The 16,466-nt window shown below is 49.7% G+C and overlaps 1 protein-coding gene across 2 annotated transcripts in view; it reads right to left on the minus strand.

Moving 5' to 3' along the window:
• Positions 1–860: 860 nt before the first annotated feature.
• EWSR1 (EWS RNA binding protein 1) overlaps positions 861–16,466 on the minus strand; it is a 510,501-nt gene continuing 494,895 nt past the window's right edge. For both annotated transcript variants that reach the window (XM_085634473.1, XM_085634474.1), the window contains exons 16-17: positions 1,509–1,812; positions 861–1,290 (exon numbers count right to left, since the gene is read on the minus strand). In XM_085634473.1, coding sequence (XP_085490599.1) covers positions 1,251–1,290; positions 1,509–1,812 — 344 coding nt within the window. In that variant the 3' untranslated portion in view covers positions 861–1,250. The remainder of the gene's footprint in view (positions 1,291–1,508; positions 1,813–16,466) is intronic.

A 16,466-nucleotide genomic window follows, 5' to 3' on the forward strand; every position in this document is an offset into this window, starting at 1 on the left:
CTATCACCGAAAGGAGGAGTCACCTTACCTTGTGACTGGAAAGACTTCCTTGAAGAAAAACAACGTGCAAACACCCAGACCCAATACTAGATGGCAGGAGTATGCGAAGTATGCGTATCTACAGCACACATGCCTCGAACATGCAGTTTCATCTGCGTTGGATCACCCTGGGCTGTCTCGATGCTCAAGAGTCCCACGTAATTAAAAGGAGCCTTGTATGGACTTAATCATCGCATTATGTGCTCCTCTCTGTTTTGTCCGAACTAAGTGCTCTGGGAGAGGCTACCTTGGATGCCTAACACCCTTCAGACTTAAGGTCTTTGGGCAGGCAAAAATTGCAAACCTTGAGACTGTTCTTTTGTGTTAGTTTGTAGTGACATTTAGGACACTGCTTTAGGAGGAAGATAAGGGAAATCTATCACATACCTCAACACCTAACGTGCATTCTTCGTCCATGTGCTTGAAACCAGAGTGGGGAAAAAACATCCTGTATCTTTTTCGGTCTGGTCTCCCTAAATGTTTACAGTCATTGCTGATGTTTCTCAGTTCTCTGGTGCTGTCAAACCCTTTTTTGGCATGGTCCTCAGCCCCCTTGAACTGACCAGAGCTGTAGACCATGCTTATGAATAGCCAAAAGAAATTCTGAAGATGGAGACCACGCTCTGTGGCATTGTGGTTATGTGTCTAATGTCAGAAGGGATGGCACTAATCAAACACTTCTGGACTCAAAACTAGATAGCGAGAATAATCCACAGCTTGGGAATCCCCCCCAAAATAATTATGCTCCAAAAACCCTATTACTTTATACCTCACCCTGGCATTTCAATTACACAGAGTACTATGCAAAAAAAGAAATAGGGTTATAAACAAGTGGATTTTTTTTATTTAAAAAGTTACAATCATTAACATTGTTACAGTCAACCACCTGCTGGTGGGGGGTTGTGATGGTTCAGCACGAAAGAACATGCTCACAAAAACGTAATTGGTTTAGTCCTATTGATTTAACAACCAGCTTTAAGAGTACAGGGAAAAAGAGGGGAAAAAAAAGACATGGTGACTACCATACAAATTCCATGTTTTAATCTCTCCAGAAATGGTGAAAGGTCCTACAGTACAGACAAGGAATAGTCATAACGCCAGAGGTACCCCCCAACATTATAAATACACAATTATAAATTTAAAACATTTTCCGGTTTAAAAAATAAATCTTGTAGTAAACAGCTTCTCATGGGAATCGGGGGTTTCTTCAATTAGTAGGGACGGTCTCTGCGCTCCTGGCGAATTTCACCCCTGTAAAAAACACATTAACATGGTATCAGGAAATCAGAAGAGTTTGCATTTTCCATAATAGAGTACCTACTTTGAAAAAGATCAAGGTATGCAGAGAATATATTAGGAACAAGGTCAATTTGAAAAAATAGGGGCGTTTATGCATTCAGTAAACTTTTTAACCCTGGTTTCTCATCCGAAAAAACACATGGTGTAAATATCAAATAACTCATACATACTTGTCTATTTTTCCAGGTCCACCAGGGCCTCCTCGCCTGCCACTGGGTCCACCTCGGATTCCCAACTCTAAAAGTGGTCCAGGGGGGCCTCCAGGACCACCAGGACCTCCTGGTCCACCTGGGCCACCACGTCTTCCTCCACCACCAAATCCACCCCTGTCCATGCCACGTCCACCTCTGAAGCCGCCTCTGTCCCCGCCACGTCCACCTCTGAACATTCCAGGGCCACCACGGTCTAAAAGACCACCTCTCATCCCACCTCTCATACCAGGACCTCCCGGGCCACCTCTGCCACGATCACCTCCTACAGAAAAAAATACAGCAGTGTTAGCAAAATACACAATTGCAGTGACAAAGGATATTGCTTTATACGAAATCAGTTTCAGCAGTATAGAATATATAAACTTATTTGATAAACAGGAAGCACAGGAAATCGCCGATTAAGCTGAATTGTAGCAAAAGAGCCAAAATGTGCAGAAATCAAATTAAAACCACCAACAAGTTCTAAATAAACCCAGGATCATCTTCAAATCCCTTTTTCCTTCTCTAGCTGGTTACACATGCTCCCCCTACAAAAATACCATAGTAATAGCACTCGTGGATAGTGAACACAACTTTGTCGAATAAGACTATGGGTGAATAATCAACAAGCAGCTCTTCGTTCGTAACTCCTCACCACTTCAATGTTCTGTTATTTATTAGGCTTTACATAAGCACTTTGTGTAGCTGGTAAAAGGCTTGGAAGGTCAATTAAAAGGACTGAAATAACAGCCTTACTAGGTGGCAAAAAGGAGATTAAGAGCAGGTGTACTCAGCACTGCATGTCAACATGCACATCTTTCCACTTCACCACCGATTGGCGCCAAAACGTAAATCTATGGTAAATGTGAGAAAGTGCCTCTTGTGACATGGTTAGCACCCACTTTTTGCCTGGTATTGATGGGATTTCGATTGTAGTGCACAGGGTCCCTGCCAACCAGGTCCCCTTTGCCAGTGCTTCTTCCCTAAAACATATCCCCAATTGTTATTTCTGCCCCCCTATAAGTCCCTAGTAAGTGGTACCTAGGGCTTGAAGGCTGACTAGGGTCCCCCTCACTAGGACCATGCCACTGCCCATGCAGCTTGCATGCCTCAGTTGAAAAACAACAAAGACGACATGGCATCCTGGGTGCCATGCCAGTCAGCACTGCCGGAAAGTATAGTTAAGTCACCCATCTAGCAGGCCTTACAGACCTAAGGCTGGGTGCACTATACCACAGGTGAGGACATATTTGCATAAGTTGATATGCTCCTACAATATTTAAATTCATTCTTAAATATTGCGAGTGCTAGGGAAGCCATTAGGAGTACATGGTTTGGGAGCTCAGCAACTAGAGTTCCCCCAGCACCATGATAGCTTCACTGAAACCAGGAGTGTTTGGTACCAAACAGCTCCTTGTAATAAATCCACACTGATGTCAGTGTTAAGATTTATTAAAACACTTACTCAGAGGGCACCTCAGGAGGTGCCCTCTGAAAACCTACCGACCCTGCTGTGGCCACTTACTGGCTTTAGGAAGCCTGCAACAAATATAGGTTTCTGGACCTGGGTAGAGATACTCTGCTCTCTGGGGCCAGAAACAATGTGCAGCCAGGGAATAGGTGTCACACCTCCTCCCCAGAATGGGGCCAGTGCTCTGGAGGGAAGCTTCAAAGGCCCGACGCCTTTGTAATGAGACTCCCAGCCTTTGCCGCTAGCAGCAGATGGCAGCCCCCGGTTTACATCTGCACTTTCTGCTGGAAAATCGGAGAACAAAGTTAGAGGCTAGGAGGTGTGCCCACCTTTGCAAACTCCACCCATCAGGTGGAGAAGGTGAAGTTGAGCACACTTTTCAGTCCACGCCATCTTGAAGATGTGGAGTCTCCATCAATCAGGGCTAGATCTATGCCCCCCTCCCACAGGAGGGTGGCAAAATAGCGGGTGTAGTCACCCAAAGTAAGGTGCCCACAGGCCCTACCTGCTACTCCCCTAAAATGCCCCTTATATTTAGTATTTAAGTGGCTCCCCCAGGCCTTGAAGTTAGTTACCTGTGACATAAGACACCGTGCAGGGAAGCATGGAGATGACTACTGACTTTCCTCTGGCCCTACTGGCCTGTCTCTAGCTTACAAGACTCTGCAAGAAGCCTGACCTACAGCAGCGACATCCAGAAACCCAAGGAAGACTGCCTGAACTTTGACAAACGCCAGAACTTAAGGACAGCGGGGTTCTATTCTCCAAGAATCCAACACAAAGGACTTGGGGTGCCCTGCGGATCCGAAAGTCCTGCCCACTCTGCACCAGACACCTACAGCCCAAGTCTAGGTGGCCCACCGACCCAGAACAGGTTACCAAGCGAACCTGACCTCAAGTCTAGATTTAGCTGACCCCTCCTGAACGCCATGACGATACCTGCCACCTGAATCCAGAGGCTCCCACTGATCGCGACGGCTTGGGTAAAAATACTCAAGACATCGAAAGGCAGGCCTGCACCCGAAGACCCTGGGCCCTTGGTGAGCTGAACACACAGTGCCCCTACATCTCTACATACCTCTGTCATTGGTCTCCCACATGCAACCTCCGGTGCAACGTCTGCAGCCTGTTTGTCGAAAGCAGATTCCTCATGGAAAAGCATTGGGCACCTGGCTATGATCTTGCACCCTGCACCAGTGCCGTGGTGGTGTATGTTTGGTGCGTTGTGCCCCCACAACACCCTGTTCTGGGCTTATACCCCAAAGCTTGGCCCCTGTAACGGATTTTCCAATCAGCAAGCAGGGTGGCTCCATTGAAACGCATTGGGCCGAACTACAATTTTGACCTCTGCCCCCAGCCAGCCCTGTGCTGCCGGTAGTGCAGTTTTGGTACTCCCCTGACCCTTGCTCCTAGCTGACATTTGGTCCTGAAGACTGGAATTGTCAGTGTTGTACTTACCAGTTAAACTATTATAGTTTTCCTCCATAGGATAAAACTGAACTTTTTTAAAATTGCACTGAGTCGACTTTTGAAAGTATTAAGTATTTTTAGTTAAAACAAACTTACCTTAGTGTAAAGATCTTGGTCTTAAAATAAACTACAATCAAAGCTTAGTTTTTATAAAATTGGTGGGGATCTCCTTTGAGTCGTATGTCCATTACTGGTCGAAGTTGTGCAAAAAAATGTCTTCCATTCTTCTGTGTAAGGCCTAAGGCTGCTCACCCACTCTACCACTAATACAGCACCTTGGGGTTTTACATCGAGCCCTGTACACTTGGTGAACCACTGGACTCTGCACGGTATAACCACCTAGGTGCATACCGTATACAGAGCCAACAACCTACACTTAACGCACAAGTTACTTACTTGTGTAACGATAGATCGGTAAGAGACATTAGTTAGTGATAGATTCCTTACCTTAGAATATCCCCAGGCGTCAGACTGAATCCGGAAAGTTTTGTCAGCAGTACCCCTGCGCGTCGGTAGGAATCGCCGTGCGGCTCCACGTAAGTCGCTTTGCGTAGCCACCAAGATGACGTCGGAGCTACTTAAACGCACCCACGCGCGCAGACGTCAGTTCTGTACACAACTTTTCCGTGCCAGGAACGCAGAGCCATGCTAGAGACCAACTACTGGTGCAATAGAACTAGGGCCCTTAAAGGGATGACCTGAACCCTAGAGAACAGTTTGCAGAACGGGGAGGATGGGCGGGAGGTAAGGAATCTCACTAACTAATGTCTTAGAGATATATCGTTACACAAGTAACTAACTTGTGCATCTGAAAGAGACATGTCAGTGATGGATTGCTTACCTTAGAATACATACCCAAGCAATACCAACCCCGGTGGTGGGTCTGCGAAGTGAGATTACACCAGAAAGTCACGGAGAACCGAACGGCCAAAGAAGCCGTCTCTCCGGACTTGACTCTCAAGGCAATATTGCCTAGTGAAAATATGCAGCGAGGCCAGAGTGGCTGCCTGACAGATGTTCTGCAGAGGGACACCGTGGTCCCAATGCAGTAGTAGCTGCTGTCGCCCTGGTAGAATGTGCGTGCAGCTTTACCGGAGGTTCCTTTTTAGCCAGAGAGTAACAGGCTTTAATTCACAGGACAACCCAGAGGGAGATAGTCCGCTTGTGCACAGCCCGGCCTTTCTTGGTGCCCACGTAGCCAACAAAGAGCTGGTCATCCAGCCGAAACGGTTGTGTGCGGTTGAGGTAGAATGAAAGTGCACGTTTTTGGTCCAGATGGTGGAGCCTCTCCCTCTCTGGAAGGGTGCGGAAAGAAAGTGGGCACAGTGACCGTTTGTCCCAGATGAAAGGCAGCAACTACTTTTGGTAGAAAGGAGGGACGTGGCCGAAGCACAACCTTGTCCGAATGAACCTCCAGGAAAGGAGGTTTGCATGAAAGAGCCTGGAGTTCACTCACGCGCCTAGCGGAGGTGATAGCCACCAGGAATACAGTTGTCAAAGTCAATAACCGTAAAGGACAGTTATGAAGAGGCTCAAAGGGAGCACCCATTAAGTATGTGAGAACCAGGTTCAAGTCCCAGTGAGGCATCACAAAAGGAATAGGAGGGAAAAGGTGAGTAATGCCTTTGAGAAATCTACGGACAACAGCCTGAAAAAGGCTGAAAGAGCAGAAAGGTTGCCCTTAACAGTGCCCAGAGCAGAGCCCTGCTGGGTCAAAGAGAGAAGGAACAATAGGACCTCATAAAGAGGGGCAGAAAGGGGGGAGGGGGCGGCACCATGCCACAAATTTGTTCCACTGGCAGGCGTATACAGTTTAGGCGAGGGACGCCTGGCTGCCAGAATCACATTACAAACTTCAGGAAGCAAGTTAAATGGAATCAACTGTCGCCGCACAATCTCCATGCAAGGAGGTGGAGGCTGGACAGGTTCGGGTGGAGGACCATCCCCCTGTTGCTGCAAAAGAATATCCTCCCGAAGAGGCAGTCGGATCGGAGGATCTATGCTCATACTGAGTAGCTCGGGATACCAAACTGAGCCCAGTCAGGTGCCACAAGAATAACTTGGGCCCGGTCGCATCTGATCTTCAGCACTCTGGGGTAGAAGTGTCGCCTTGGAAACGCAAACACGCAGAACTGATGACAATGCACGTTATGTTTGGTGGCGAACAGATCTAACCAAAGTTCTCTCCATTGCTGAAAGAGACCTTGTGCCACCTCAGAGTGAAGACGCCATACGTGATCCATGATGCACCGGCGGCTGAGTTAGTCTACCCCGGCGTACACAGAACCTACCAAGTGTTGAACCACCAGTAGAATGGCCTGGCGGTCCAGCCACATCCAGAGGTGCAGAGCCTGACTGACATAGGGTCCACGACTCCACCCCGCCTCGCTAGTTGCAGTACCACATGGCAGTGGTGCTGTCTGAGAACCCCTGCACTACTGTCCTCTTGAGCGAGGGAAGGAATGGTTCAGGTGCAAGCAGGATCGCCGTAAGCTCCAACTGATGGATATGGAGCTAGGACTCCGCAGGAGACCAGAGGCCTCTGATCTCCGCCTCTGACATATGGCCGCCCCATCCCTGGAGGGGGGGCCGTAGTTTGAAGGTGTGAGACGACTGCTTGGGGCGAGCCCGCCATCAGCCAGTAGTCGAGATAGGGGGAAAACAAACCCCAGATATGCACAGATGAGCTGCGACCACCGCCATCACTTTCGTGAACACCAGAGGGGCGCTGGTAAGGCCGAAAGGGAGTACGGCGAACTGAAAGCGGGAGCATTTTGAACTTTTTCTTCTGAAAGTAGTAAGTGACAAACCGGAGGACTAAAGGGGGATGCAGGCCCTTGTCCTCCTTTGGAATCAATAAGTAGTGGGAATAACCACGAACTACTATTGGCGTTGGAACGTACTCAACGGCCCCCTCTAACCAAGAGGGCAGGAAAGTCCTGCTGGAGAAGCGCCAAGTGATCCCCCGACATGCGGTGGTACGGAGGGGGCACGGCCGGAGGGGCAGTCCGGAATGGGAGGGAGCAGCCCCTACAGACTATCTGCAAAACCCAACTGTCTGAAGTAATGGTGCGCCAGTGGGGGGAGGCGATGGCGAATCATGCCACCCAGGTGTGTTTGGTGGGCCCGAAAACCCTGGACTAGGAAGGTTTGGAGGCCGTGGTGGCAGGTGGCGGACTGTCCCGGCCGCAAGCCCCGTGACCCACTTCTGCAGGTCCGCTTTCAGCGGATGCGCCGAGAGCGCTGCTACACAGGCCTGCAGCTTTGAAAGGAACGTGTTTGTGCGCCTCGTCCCTGCCAGGAAAGGAACGAAAGGCAGACCCCAAGGCAGTGCACTTGGCGGAAAGGGCCGTTGCCCGGGAGTCCTTAAAACGTTCCAATGTGCCATCCAGGTTGTCACCAAAGAGGCGCGTGCCATCAAAGGGCATGTCGAACAAAGCATTCTGGACATCCCCCGAGAAGCCAGTGGCTCTGAGCCAGGCGCAACGGCAGAGCGCCACAGTTGTGGAAATGGGCCCTGCCGAGCGAGTCGGCGATATCAAGGCCACCACGTATAGTAAACTTTGCCGCAGAGCTACCCTAGGTAATTGCTTGGGAGAGTACCGTCCAAGCGTTCGGACATTAAGGCAGCACCAGCGCCACTGTGTCCCACACAGAGTGGGAATAGCGGGCCAAAAGGCATGCAGAATGCACTGTCCGCAGTTCCGAAGTGGCAGAGGTAAAACCTTGTTCCCAGACTGCTCAACCCTCTTTTTTGGGGTACCCTATCGGAGGAGCAGCAGGGAATGCGCTGGGAGAAGCAGAGGCCTGGACAACCAGACTGTCCGGCGTCGGGTGTTATGTGAGGAAACCGGGGCCGCCCTGGGCTGGGCGATGCCGTTGTGCCACACTCTTATCCACAGAAGTGTGCGTGGGAGGAGCGGACCAGGCGCCCAGAGGACGTCCAAGTGCGTGACTAAAGGGCAGCAGCAGCTCCGTGGAGGAGGCCCCTAGCCGGATCACATCAGTCAGGAGATCGGTCGAGAGACACCGTAGGGAGCTTGGGGTTAAGAGCAACACCACAGAAAATGTACCAGAAAATGTACCATCCTGCTCCGTAGCCACGGAGGAAGAGGCAAGTGTACCGGGGCGTGGAGATTAATTCCAGATCGCTCAAATCCTCCACATTGGCATCCTGGTGTGCTGCATTCCCACACTGAGCTGTGAGAGGGTCCCTAGATCCCTCCCAGTCATTGCCGGAGCCAGCCAGCCAACAGCGGGCCGAGGCCAGGAGCCAACGGCGGGGCCGAGGCCAGGAGCCAACGGCGGGGCCGAGGCCAGGAGCCAACGGCGGGGCCGAGGCCAGGAGCCAACGGCATCCCAGGGTATCTTGCCGGCGCCAAAGACGGCTGCAAGGGGGCAGAACCACCCAATGGTTCCACGGGGCCCAAAGGCGCTCCGGAGGGACCCAAAGGGGCAAATAAACGGCCCATGGCCAATAGGAACACTTGTATTCCTTCCGGAGTCACGTTCGGCCCTGGAGAAGGTGGGTAGGCCACAACGGAGGCTCCACCGGAGCCGCGGATGGGTGACCACCTGCCCCCTCCATCACGTCTCACAACCGGTGAGGGGTAGGTAAAAGCGACGCCGCGTCTTCGACCTGGTATGGCACTTAGATTTACCTGACCCCGATGCTACGAATGATTGTGTAGGCACCGCGACCGGGCCCCTCGACCGCCCACGGGCGCGGGACCTTGATTGGCGCGGAGCAATTGCTGGGCCACAAACAACTGTTGGAAATGCTCCCGCAAGTCTTCGGCGCCATGGCACGACAACTGGGGCACGTCTCGGGGTGATGGACGTGCCAAAAGCATAAGACACGACATGCGGGTCCTCTGCCGACATGGTCTGACAGCAGTAACTACAGGACTGAGACCCGGGCATCCCTACTGCACCAGAAGTAGAGTACTCGATAAACATGAGAAGCTACGTACGTGGAGCCGCACGGCGACGCCTACCGACGCGTAGGGGTACTGCTGACAAAAAACTTTACGGATCCAGTCGACGCCTGGGGATATTCTAAATTAAGGAATCTATCACGAACGTGTCTTTTAGATTATTGCAGTTGAGATTCTCTGCACATGTAAACTACTGTACATTTGATAAACAAAGCAAACTTCTGGCACGTGTAATATTTCAACCTCTCTCATAATTAGGCTTTGTTGTTTAGCAGTTTAAGGCAAATGCTACTTACCAGTATGCATCTGTTCTTGGCATGTAGAGCTGCAGATCTACACACTGTGCATATATCGCCATCTGGTGTTGGGCCCGGATGTTTGCAGTTGTTTTTCCGCTTGGAAAGTCTTTGGAAGTCACGAGGTATGTGGATCGTATTGCGCATGGGCTTCGGCTCCATCCTCATTGTTTTTCGCCAGCAGGTAAATGGAGTGTAGTAATAAACAGTGAAGATGCCCATGTGTGTTGTGTCTAAATAAGATAATATAGCAGTACCCATCCTTAGCGGCGACCACCCTTATCCTTTGCAGTGGTTTGAAATAATGTTTTGAGTACAGCCTGGCCCACACTAGCCCGTTGCTTAGTTTGCACAACTACACAATAGTGTTTCGTGAAAGTGTGCGGTGTGGACCATGTAGCTGCTCTGCAGATATCATCTATGGGGATGTTCCCTAAAAATGCCATGGAAGCCCCTATTTTACGTGTAGAGTGGGCTTTCGGGAGAACGGATAGCGTTCGTTTTGCTTTGTGGTAGCAAATCTGAATGCATTTGACAATCCACCTAGCTATCCCCTACTTTGAGATGGGGTTGCCTTTGTGTGGTGGTGAGAAAGAGACAAACAGTCGTTTGGTCTTACGGGAAGGTTGTGTTCTCTCGATGTAGTAGAGTAAGGCTCGTTTGACATCTAATGTGTGGAGAGCTCTTTCTGCAACAGTCTGTGGTTGCAAGAAGAATACTGGTAGTTCCAAAGATTGGTTTAGGTGAAAAGGAGAAGGAATATGCTACTTACCAGTATGCATCTGTTCTTGGCATGTAGAGCTGCAGAGTCACACTGAGGATAAGATCGCCATCTGGTGTTGGGCTCGGATGATTGCAGGTTGTTGTCTTCGGAGGAAGCCTTTGGTCACGAGATTGGTGACTCCTCCTCTGGACAACAGTGCGCATGGGCATCCACTCCATCGTCAGATTGTTTTTTCGCCATGATGGGAAAAGATGGAGTGTATAGGAATGAAAGAAAGGATGTCCATGTGCAATGTCTAAGTAAGACAGATGCTGGAACAGATACAGGTCCCGGGGAGGCAGGCGGGCGTGTGTGACTCTGCAGCTCTACATGCCAAGAACAGATGCATACTGGTAAGTAGCATATTCCGTTCGAGGCATATGAGCTGCAGATCACACACTGAGGATAGATTATATAGCAGTGCTTTCCCTTAGCGGTGGTCGCCTGTATCCGTTGCAGCAGTTTGAAATAAAGTTTTTAGGACAGCCTGGCCCACTTGGGCCTGTTGTTTGGCTTGCACATCAACACAGTAGTGTTTAGTGAAGGTATGCGTGGTAGACCACGTGGCTGCCTTGCAAATGTCTTCTAGGGGAATGTTACCTAAGAAGGCCATAGAAGCCCCTATTTTACGCGTGGAGTGCGCCCCAGGGGGAACTGTAAGTGTACGTTTAGCCTTTTGGTAGCATATTTGGATGCATTTAACTATCCACCGGGCTATACCGGATTTGGAGATGGGATTGCCTTTATGTGGTGGTGCGAAAGCAATAAAGAGTTGTTTTGTCTTTCGAAAAGGTTTTGTTCTGTCGATGTAATAGAGCAAGGCTCTTTTGACATCTAAGGTATGTAGGGCCCTTTCAGCTACGGAGTCTGGGTTTGGGAAAAAGACTGGTAGCTCTACTGATTGGTTAAAGTGGAAAGGGGAAATCACTTTTGGAAGAAATTTAGGGTTTGTCTTAAGAACCACTTTGTTACGGTGTAGTTGTAAGAAAGGTTCTTCTAGTGTAAGGGCTTGTATTTCACTTACTCTTCGTAGGGAAGTGATTGCGATAAGGAAAGCTACCTTCCATGTTAGGAATTGTAATTCACATTTGTGCATAGGTTCAAATGGGGGACCCATAAGTCTTGTTAGAACCACATTGAGATTCCACACTGGGGAAGGTGGTAATCTTGGGGGAAGAATTCTTTTGAGAGCTTCCATAAACGCTTTGATGGCTGGTACCTTAAAAAGGGACAGGTGTTGCCTATTTTGCAAGTAGGCTGCCAAGGCTGCTAGGTGTAAACGTATAGAGGAATACGCTAGATTGCATCTTTGCAAGTGTAGTAGATAGCAAATGATGTTTTGGATGGAAGCATCCAATGGATGTATGTCATTATTAGCGCAGTAGATGGCAAATCGTTTCCATTTTGCGGCATAACATGCTCTAGTAGTAGGTCGTCTGGCCTCCTTTATGATATTCATACAGTCTGGAGGGAGATTGAGGTATCCGAACTCTAAGACCTCAGGAGCCAGATCGCTAGGTTCAGTGTTTGAGGATCTTGGTGTCTGATTTCTCCATGGTTCTGAGTTAATAGATCCGGGGAGAGGCGTAGCCTTTGATGTGGAACTAAGGATAGTTCCAGAAGTGTGGTGAACCACGGTTGACGTGCCCAAGTGGGAGCTACCAGTATTAGTGTTAGCGACTGTTTCAGTTTGCGTACCAAAAATGGAACTAGTGGGAGAGGCGGAAAAGCGTACGCAAATCTGCCTGACCAGTTCATCCATAGGGCATTGCCCTTCGACTGTGGGTGTGGAAACCTGGCGGCGAAGGTTGGGCATTGTGTTTTCGGGAGTGGCGAACAGGTCTATGTCTGGTTGTCCCCATTTTTGGAAGAAGGGGAGTAGAACCTTTGGGTGTAATTCCCATTCGTGGATCTGCTGTGTGTGGCGACTTAGGAGGTCGGCCACCTGATTGTGGATTCCTGGGAGATGTTATGCTAACAGGTAGATGTTTTGGGGAATTGCCCATCTCCAGATTTGCTGTGCCAGTTGGGACAGTTGGAGAGAGTGTGTCCCTCCCGGTTTCTGTATATAATACATTGTCGTCATGTTGTCTGTGCGTATGAGGACAGTTTTGTTCTTTAGGTGTACCTGAAAGGATTTTAGTGCTAGGAACACTGCTAAGACTTCCAGGTGGTTGATGTGGAGCAGTTTTTGTTGACTGGTCCATCTGCCCTGAGTGGTATGGTGAAGGAGGTGGGCTCCCCACCCCGTGAGAGATGCGTCGGTAGTTAGCACAACTTGTGGAAGAGGCTCTAAGAACGGCAGCCCTTTGGACAGGTTGATGGTGTTCCACCATTTCAGTGAGCGAAGTGAGCGACTGTCCACCAACACCAGATCGGTAAGTTGTCCGTGAGCTTGGTTCCACTGTTGTGCTAGACATTCCTGTAAGGGACGCATTTGAAGTCGTGCGTGTGGGACTATGGAGATGCAGGACGCCATCATGCCTAGGAGCTGCATGAACACTCTTGCTGGAAGAGATGGATGAATTTGAAATTGAGAGATGAGATTTTGTATACTGGCTATCCTGGGATAAGCAATGGCTTTGGATGTATCTATGGTTGCTCCTAGATACTGATGTAAGTGGGAAGGCTGTAGATGGGATTTGGGGTAGTTGATAGTGAATCCCAAATTGTGGAGGGTTTGAATAGTGCGATGAGCGTGGAGAACGCATTTTTGGTGAGTATTGGCTTTTATGAGCCAATCGTCCAGATAGGGGAAGACATGGATCTGTTGTCTTCTGAGGTGCGCTGCCACGACTGCTAAGCACTTGGTGAACACCCTGAGTGCTGTTGTTACTCCGAATGGGAGAACTGTAAATTGATAGTGTTGCCCATCTACCACAAATCGTAGATATTTTCTGTGAGCGGGATGCATAGGGATGTGAAAGTACGCGTCCTTGAGGTCCAATGTGGCAAGGAAGTCTCCCTGTTGTAATAGTGGGAGGACTTGTTGGAGAGTGGTCATATGAAAATGATCCGAATGTATATACTGGTTTAGTAGTCTGAGATCCAGTATGGGCCTTAATGTTTTGTCCTTTTTGGGAATGAGGAAGTATAGAGAATATACCCCTGTTCCCTGAGGTTGAAGAGGGACTGGTTCTATCGCATGTTTTTGTAACAGTGATTGAACTTCTTGTTTGAGGAGAGAGAGATGATGTGAGGACATTGGACGTTGTTTGGGTGGTATGTTTGGGGGGGGGGATTGTATGAGTTCGAGGCAGTAGCCAGACTGGATAATTTGTCTTACCCATCTGTATGTGGTGATGGAAGTCCAGACAGGTAGGAATTGTTGGAGCCGCCCCCCCGACTGGAGTGGAATGGTCGGAGGGGGGGGGGGGGGGGGGGGGGGGGAAGTGGTGGCAAGTCACTGTTTGGTGGCTGGGGAGGTGCGGGTGTTGCCCCGCCCTCGACCTTTGTTATTGTTTCCCCTATAACCTCCTCGGAAATATCCTCTGTTAGGGGATGTTTGTCCCGAATTTTTAAAGGTGGACGTGGTCTCAGTTCCCGCGTTTTTGGAGCCTCCTCTATAAAAGGAGCGACGAAAGGAACCCCGGGTTTGAGGAGACTGCAGTGCTCCCATAGACTTGGCAGTCTGATTATCCTTCATTTTTTCTAATGCAGTGTCCACTGCAGGGCCAAATAGCTGCTCTTGGTTAAAAGGTTGAGCTAGAATTGCGGAGCCAGGCATGTCGCCTGAGTAAGACGCTAGTATTGACCGCCCGAGAAGCAGTGTCTGCCGCATCTAAGGCACATTTAATGGAGGCATTAGATATTAATTTGCCTTCTTGAATGAGGTCAGTGGCCTGGGATTTAAAGGGTTCAGGCAGATGTTGCATAAGGTCCTCAAGCTGGTCATAATGCGCCCTATCATACCGGGCTAACAGGGCCTGGGTATTGGCAATACGCCAGTGGTTCGCCGCCTGTGCGGCGACTCGTTTGCCTGAGGCCTCTAAAAGCTTAGACTCCTTGTCCGGGGGAGGCGTTTCTCCAGTTGTCTGTGAGTTAACGCGCTTCCTGGCATTTGATACGACCAAGGAGTCTAAAGGGAGCTGGGCTTTAATGTATGCAGGGTCCTGCGGGGCTGCTCGGTACTTTTTTTTCGATGCGTGGGTTGAGAACCCTAGCTCTAACAGGGTCTTTAAAGACTTCAGTGGCATGCTTTATAACCCCTTTAATCATGGGCAGTATGTGAACAGTTTTTTGTGACTGCTCAAAAGTATCGAGGAGAAAGTCCTCTTCAAGGGGGTCCGTGTGCATTGTGACGCCATGGAATGTTGCTGCCCTATTTATTAGTTGGCCAAAACCCAAATGGTCATCAGGAGGGGAGGGCTTGGAGGGGTAGGTAGTGGGGTCAGGCATGTCAGGCATTGGATAAGACCAGTCATCTACTGGTGCTGTGTCTGGAAATGTAAAAGGGTCGTTTGGATCAACAGGATCATTAAATAAATCAGGGTCTGCCCCTCCCCCTAAGTCATCATTATCATCCTGTGGAGGAGGTGAATGATAGGGAGATGGTAAAGGTAAAGGAGAAGGAGGAGGAGGAGGGGGACGGGTTAGGAGGTAAAACAGGAGAGGAAGGACAAAGTGGTGAAGTAGCACAGTCCTTTTTCCGTATGGGAGCTGGAGATGGTGTGATGTCCAGCTTCCGTTTCTTGTATGGGACGGCAGTCACATGTCCGGTTTCGGGATTGATGTAGATCCGCTTTTGAGTAGGATCTGGGCGAAAAAGTTCATCCGGCTCTGAAGGTGGTGGCGGTGATGGCCGTTTCGGGTCTTTATGAACTTTTTTCGGTGTGGACGTAGTTTTCGGTGCCGATGGATTTTTCGGTGCCGACGGAGTTTTCGGTGCCGATGGCTTCGGTGCCGAGGGACTTTTAGGCATCGATGTTGAAGAACATTTCGGCGCCGGTGGAGACTTTGGTGCAGAGGAACGTTTCGGTGCCGAAGGAGATTTCGGTCTTGAAGCCTGTTTCGGTGCCGACAGTGGAGTTTTCGGTGCCGAAGGTGTTATAGGTACAATAACATGAGGTTTGCTCGAGCCCGAGCCACCCACAGGCTTAGATGTCTTCGGAGCCGGGCCCGAGGGCGGGGCTTCTGAAGAGGGTTTCCGGTCGCGACTGGGCCCAGCTGGCGGAGTCTTGACCAATGTCTTTTTGGATGGGGCAGGGGCAGTGGGGGGGGGGGGGGGGGGGGGGGGGGGAAGATTGAAGAGTTAAATCGATTGCTGGAAGATTTCTGCTGGAGCGGAAAAAGTTCATCCGAACCCAATGGCGGAAAAAAACAATCTGACGATGGAGTGGATGCCCATGCGCACTGTTGTCCAGAGGAGGAGTCACCAATCTCGTGACCAAAGACTTCTTCCGAAGACAACAACAACCTGCAATCATCCGAGCCCAACACCAGATGGCGATCTTGTCCTCAGTGTGTGATCTGCAGCTCATATGCCTCGAACATGACTTTAGGGAGGAATTTTGGGTTAGTACGGAGAACAACCTTGTTATGGTGCATTTGGAGAAAAGGTTCTTGAATGTTAAGTGCTTGTATCTCACTGACCCTTCTGAGGGAAGTGATGGCTACAAGAAAGGCGGTTATCCATGTTAGGAATTGAAGTTCACATTTGTGTAGAGGTTCAAAGGGAGGCCCCCATTAGTCTGGTGAGAACGATGTTTAGGTTCCACACAGGTGAGGGTGGCACTCTGGGAGGAATTATTCTTTTCAGGCCTTCCATAAAGGCTTTTATAGCAGGTACTCTAAAGAGTGATAGATGTTGCCTGTTTTGTAGATAAGCTGCTATGGCTGCAAGGTGCAGTCTAATAGACGTGTAGGCTAGATTGCATCTTTGTAGGTGTAGTAAAAAGCCTATGATGTGTTGAATGGACACGTCTAGGGGATTGAGGTTATTGTTGTGACAATAGACTACAAAACGTTTCCACTTGGCTGCGTAGCAAGCTCTAGTGGTGG

This window comes from Triturus cristatus, chromosome 11 (genome assembly GCF_964204655.1).
Source record: "Triturus cristatus chromosome 11, aTriCri1.1, whole genome shotgun sequence".
Taxonomy (NCBI): domain Eukaryota; kingdom Metazoa; phylum Chordata; class Amphibia; order Caudata; family Salamandridae; genus Triturus; species Triturus cristatus.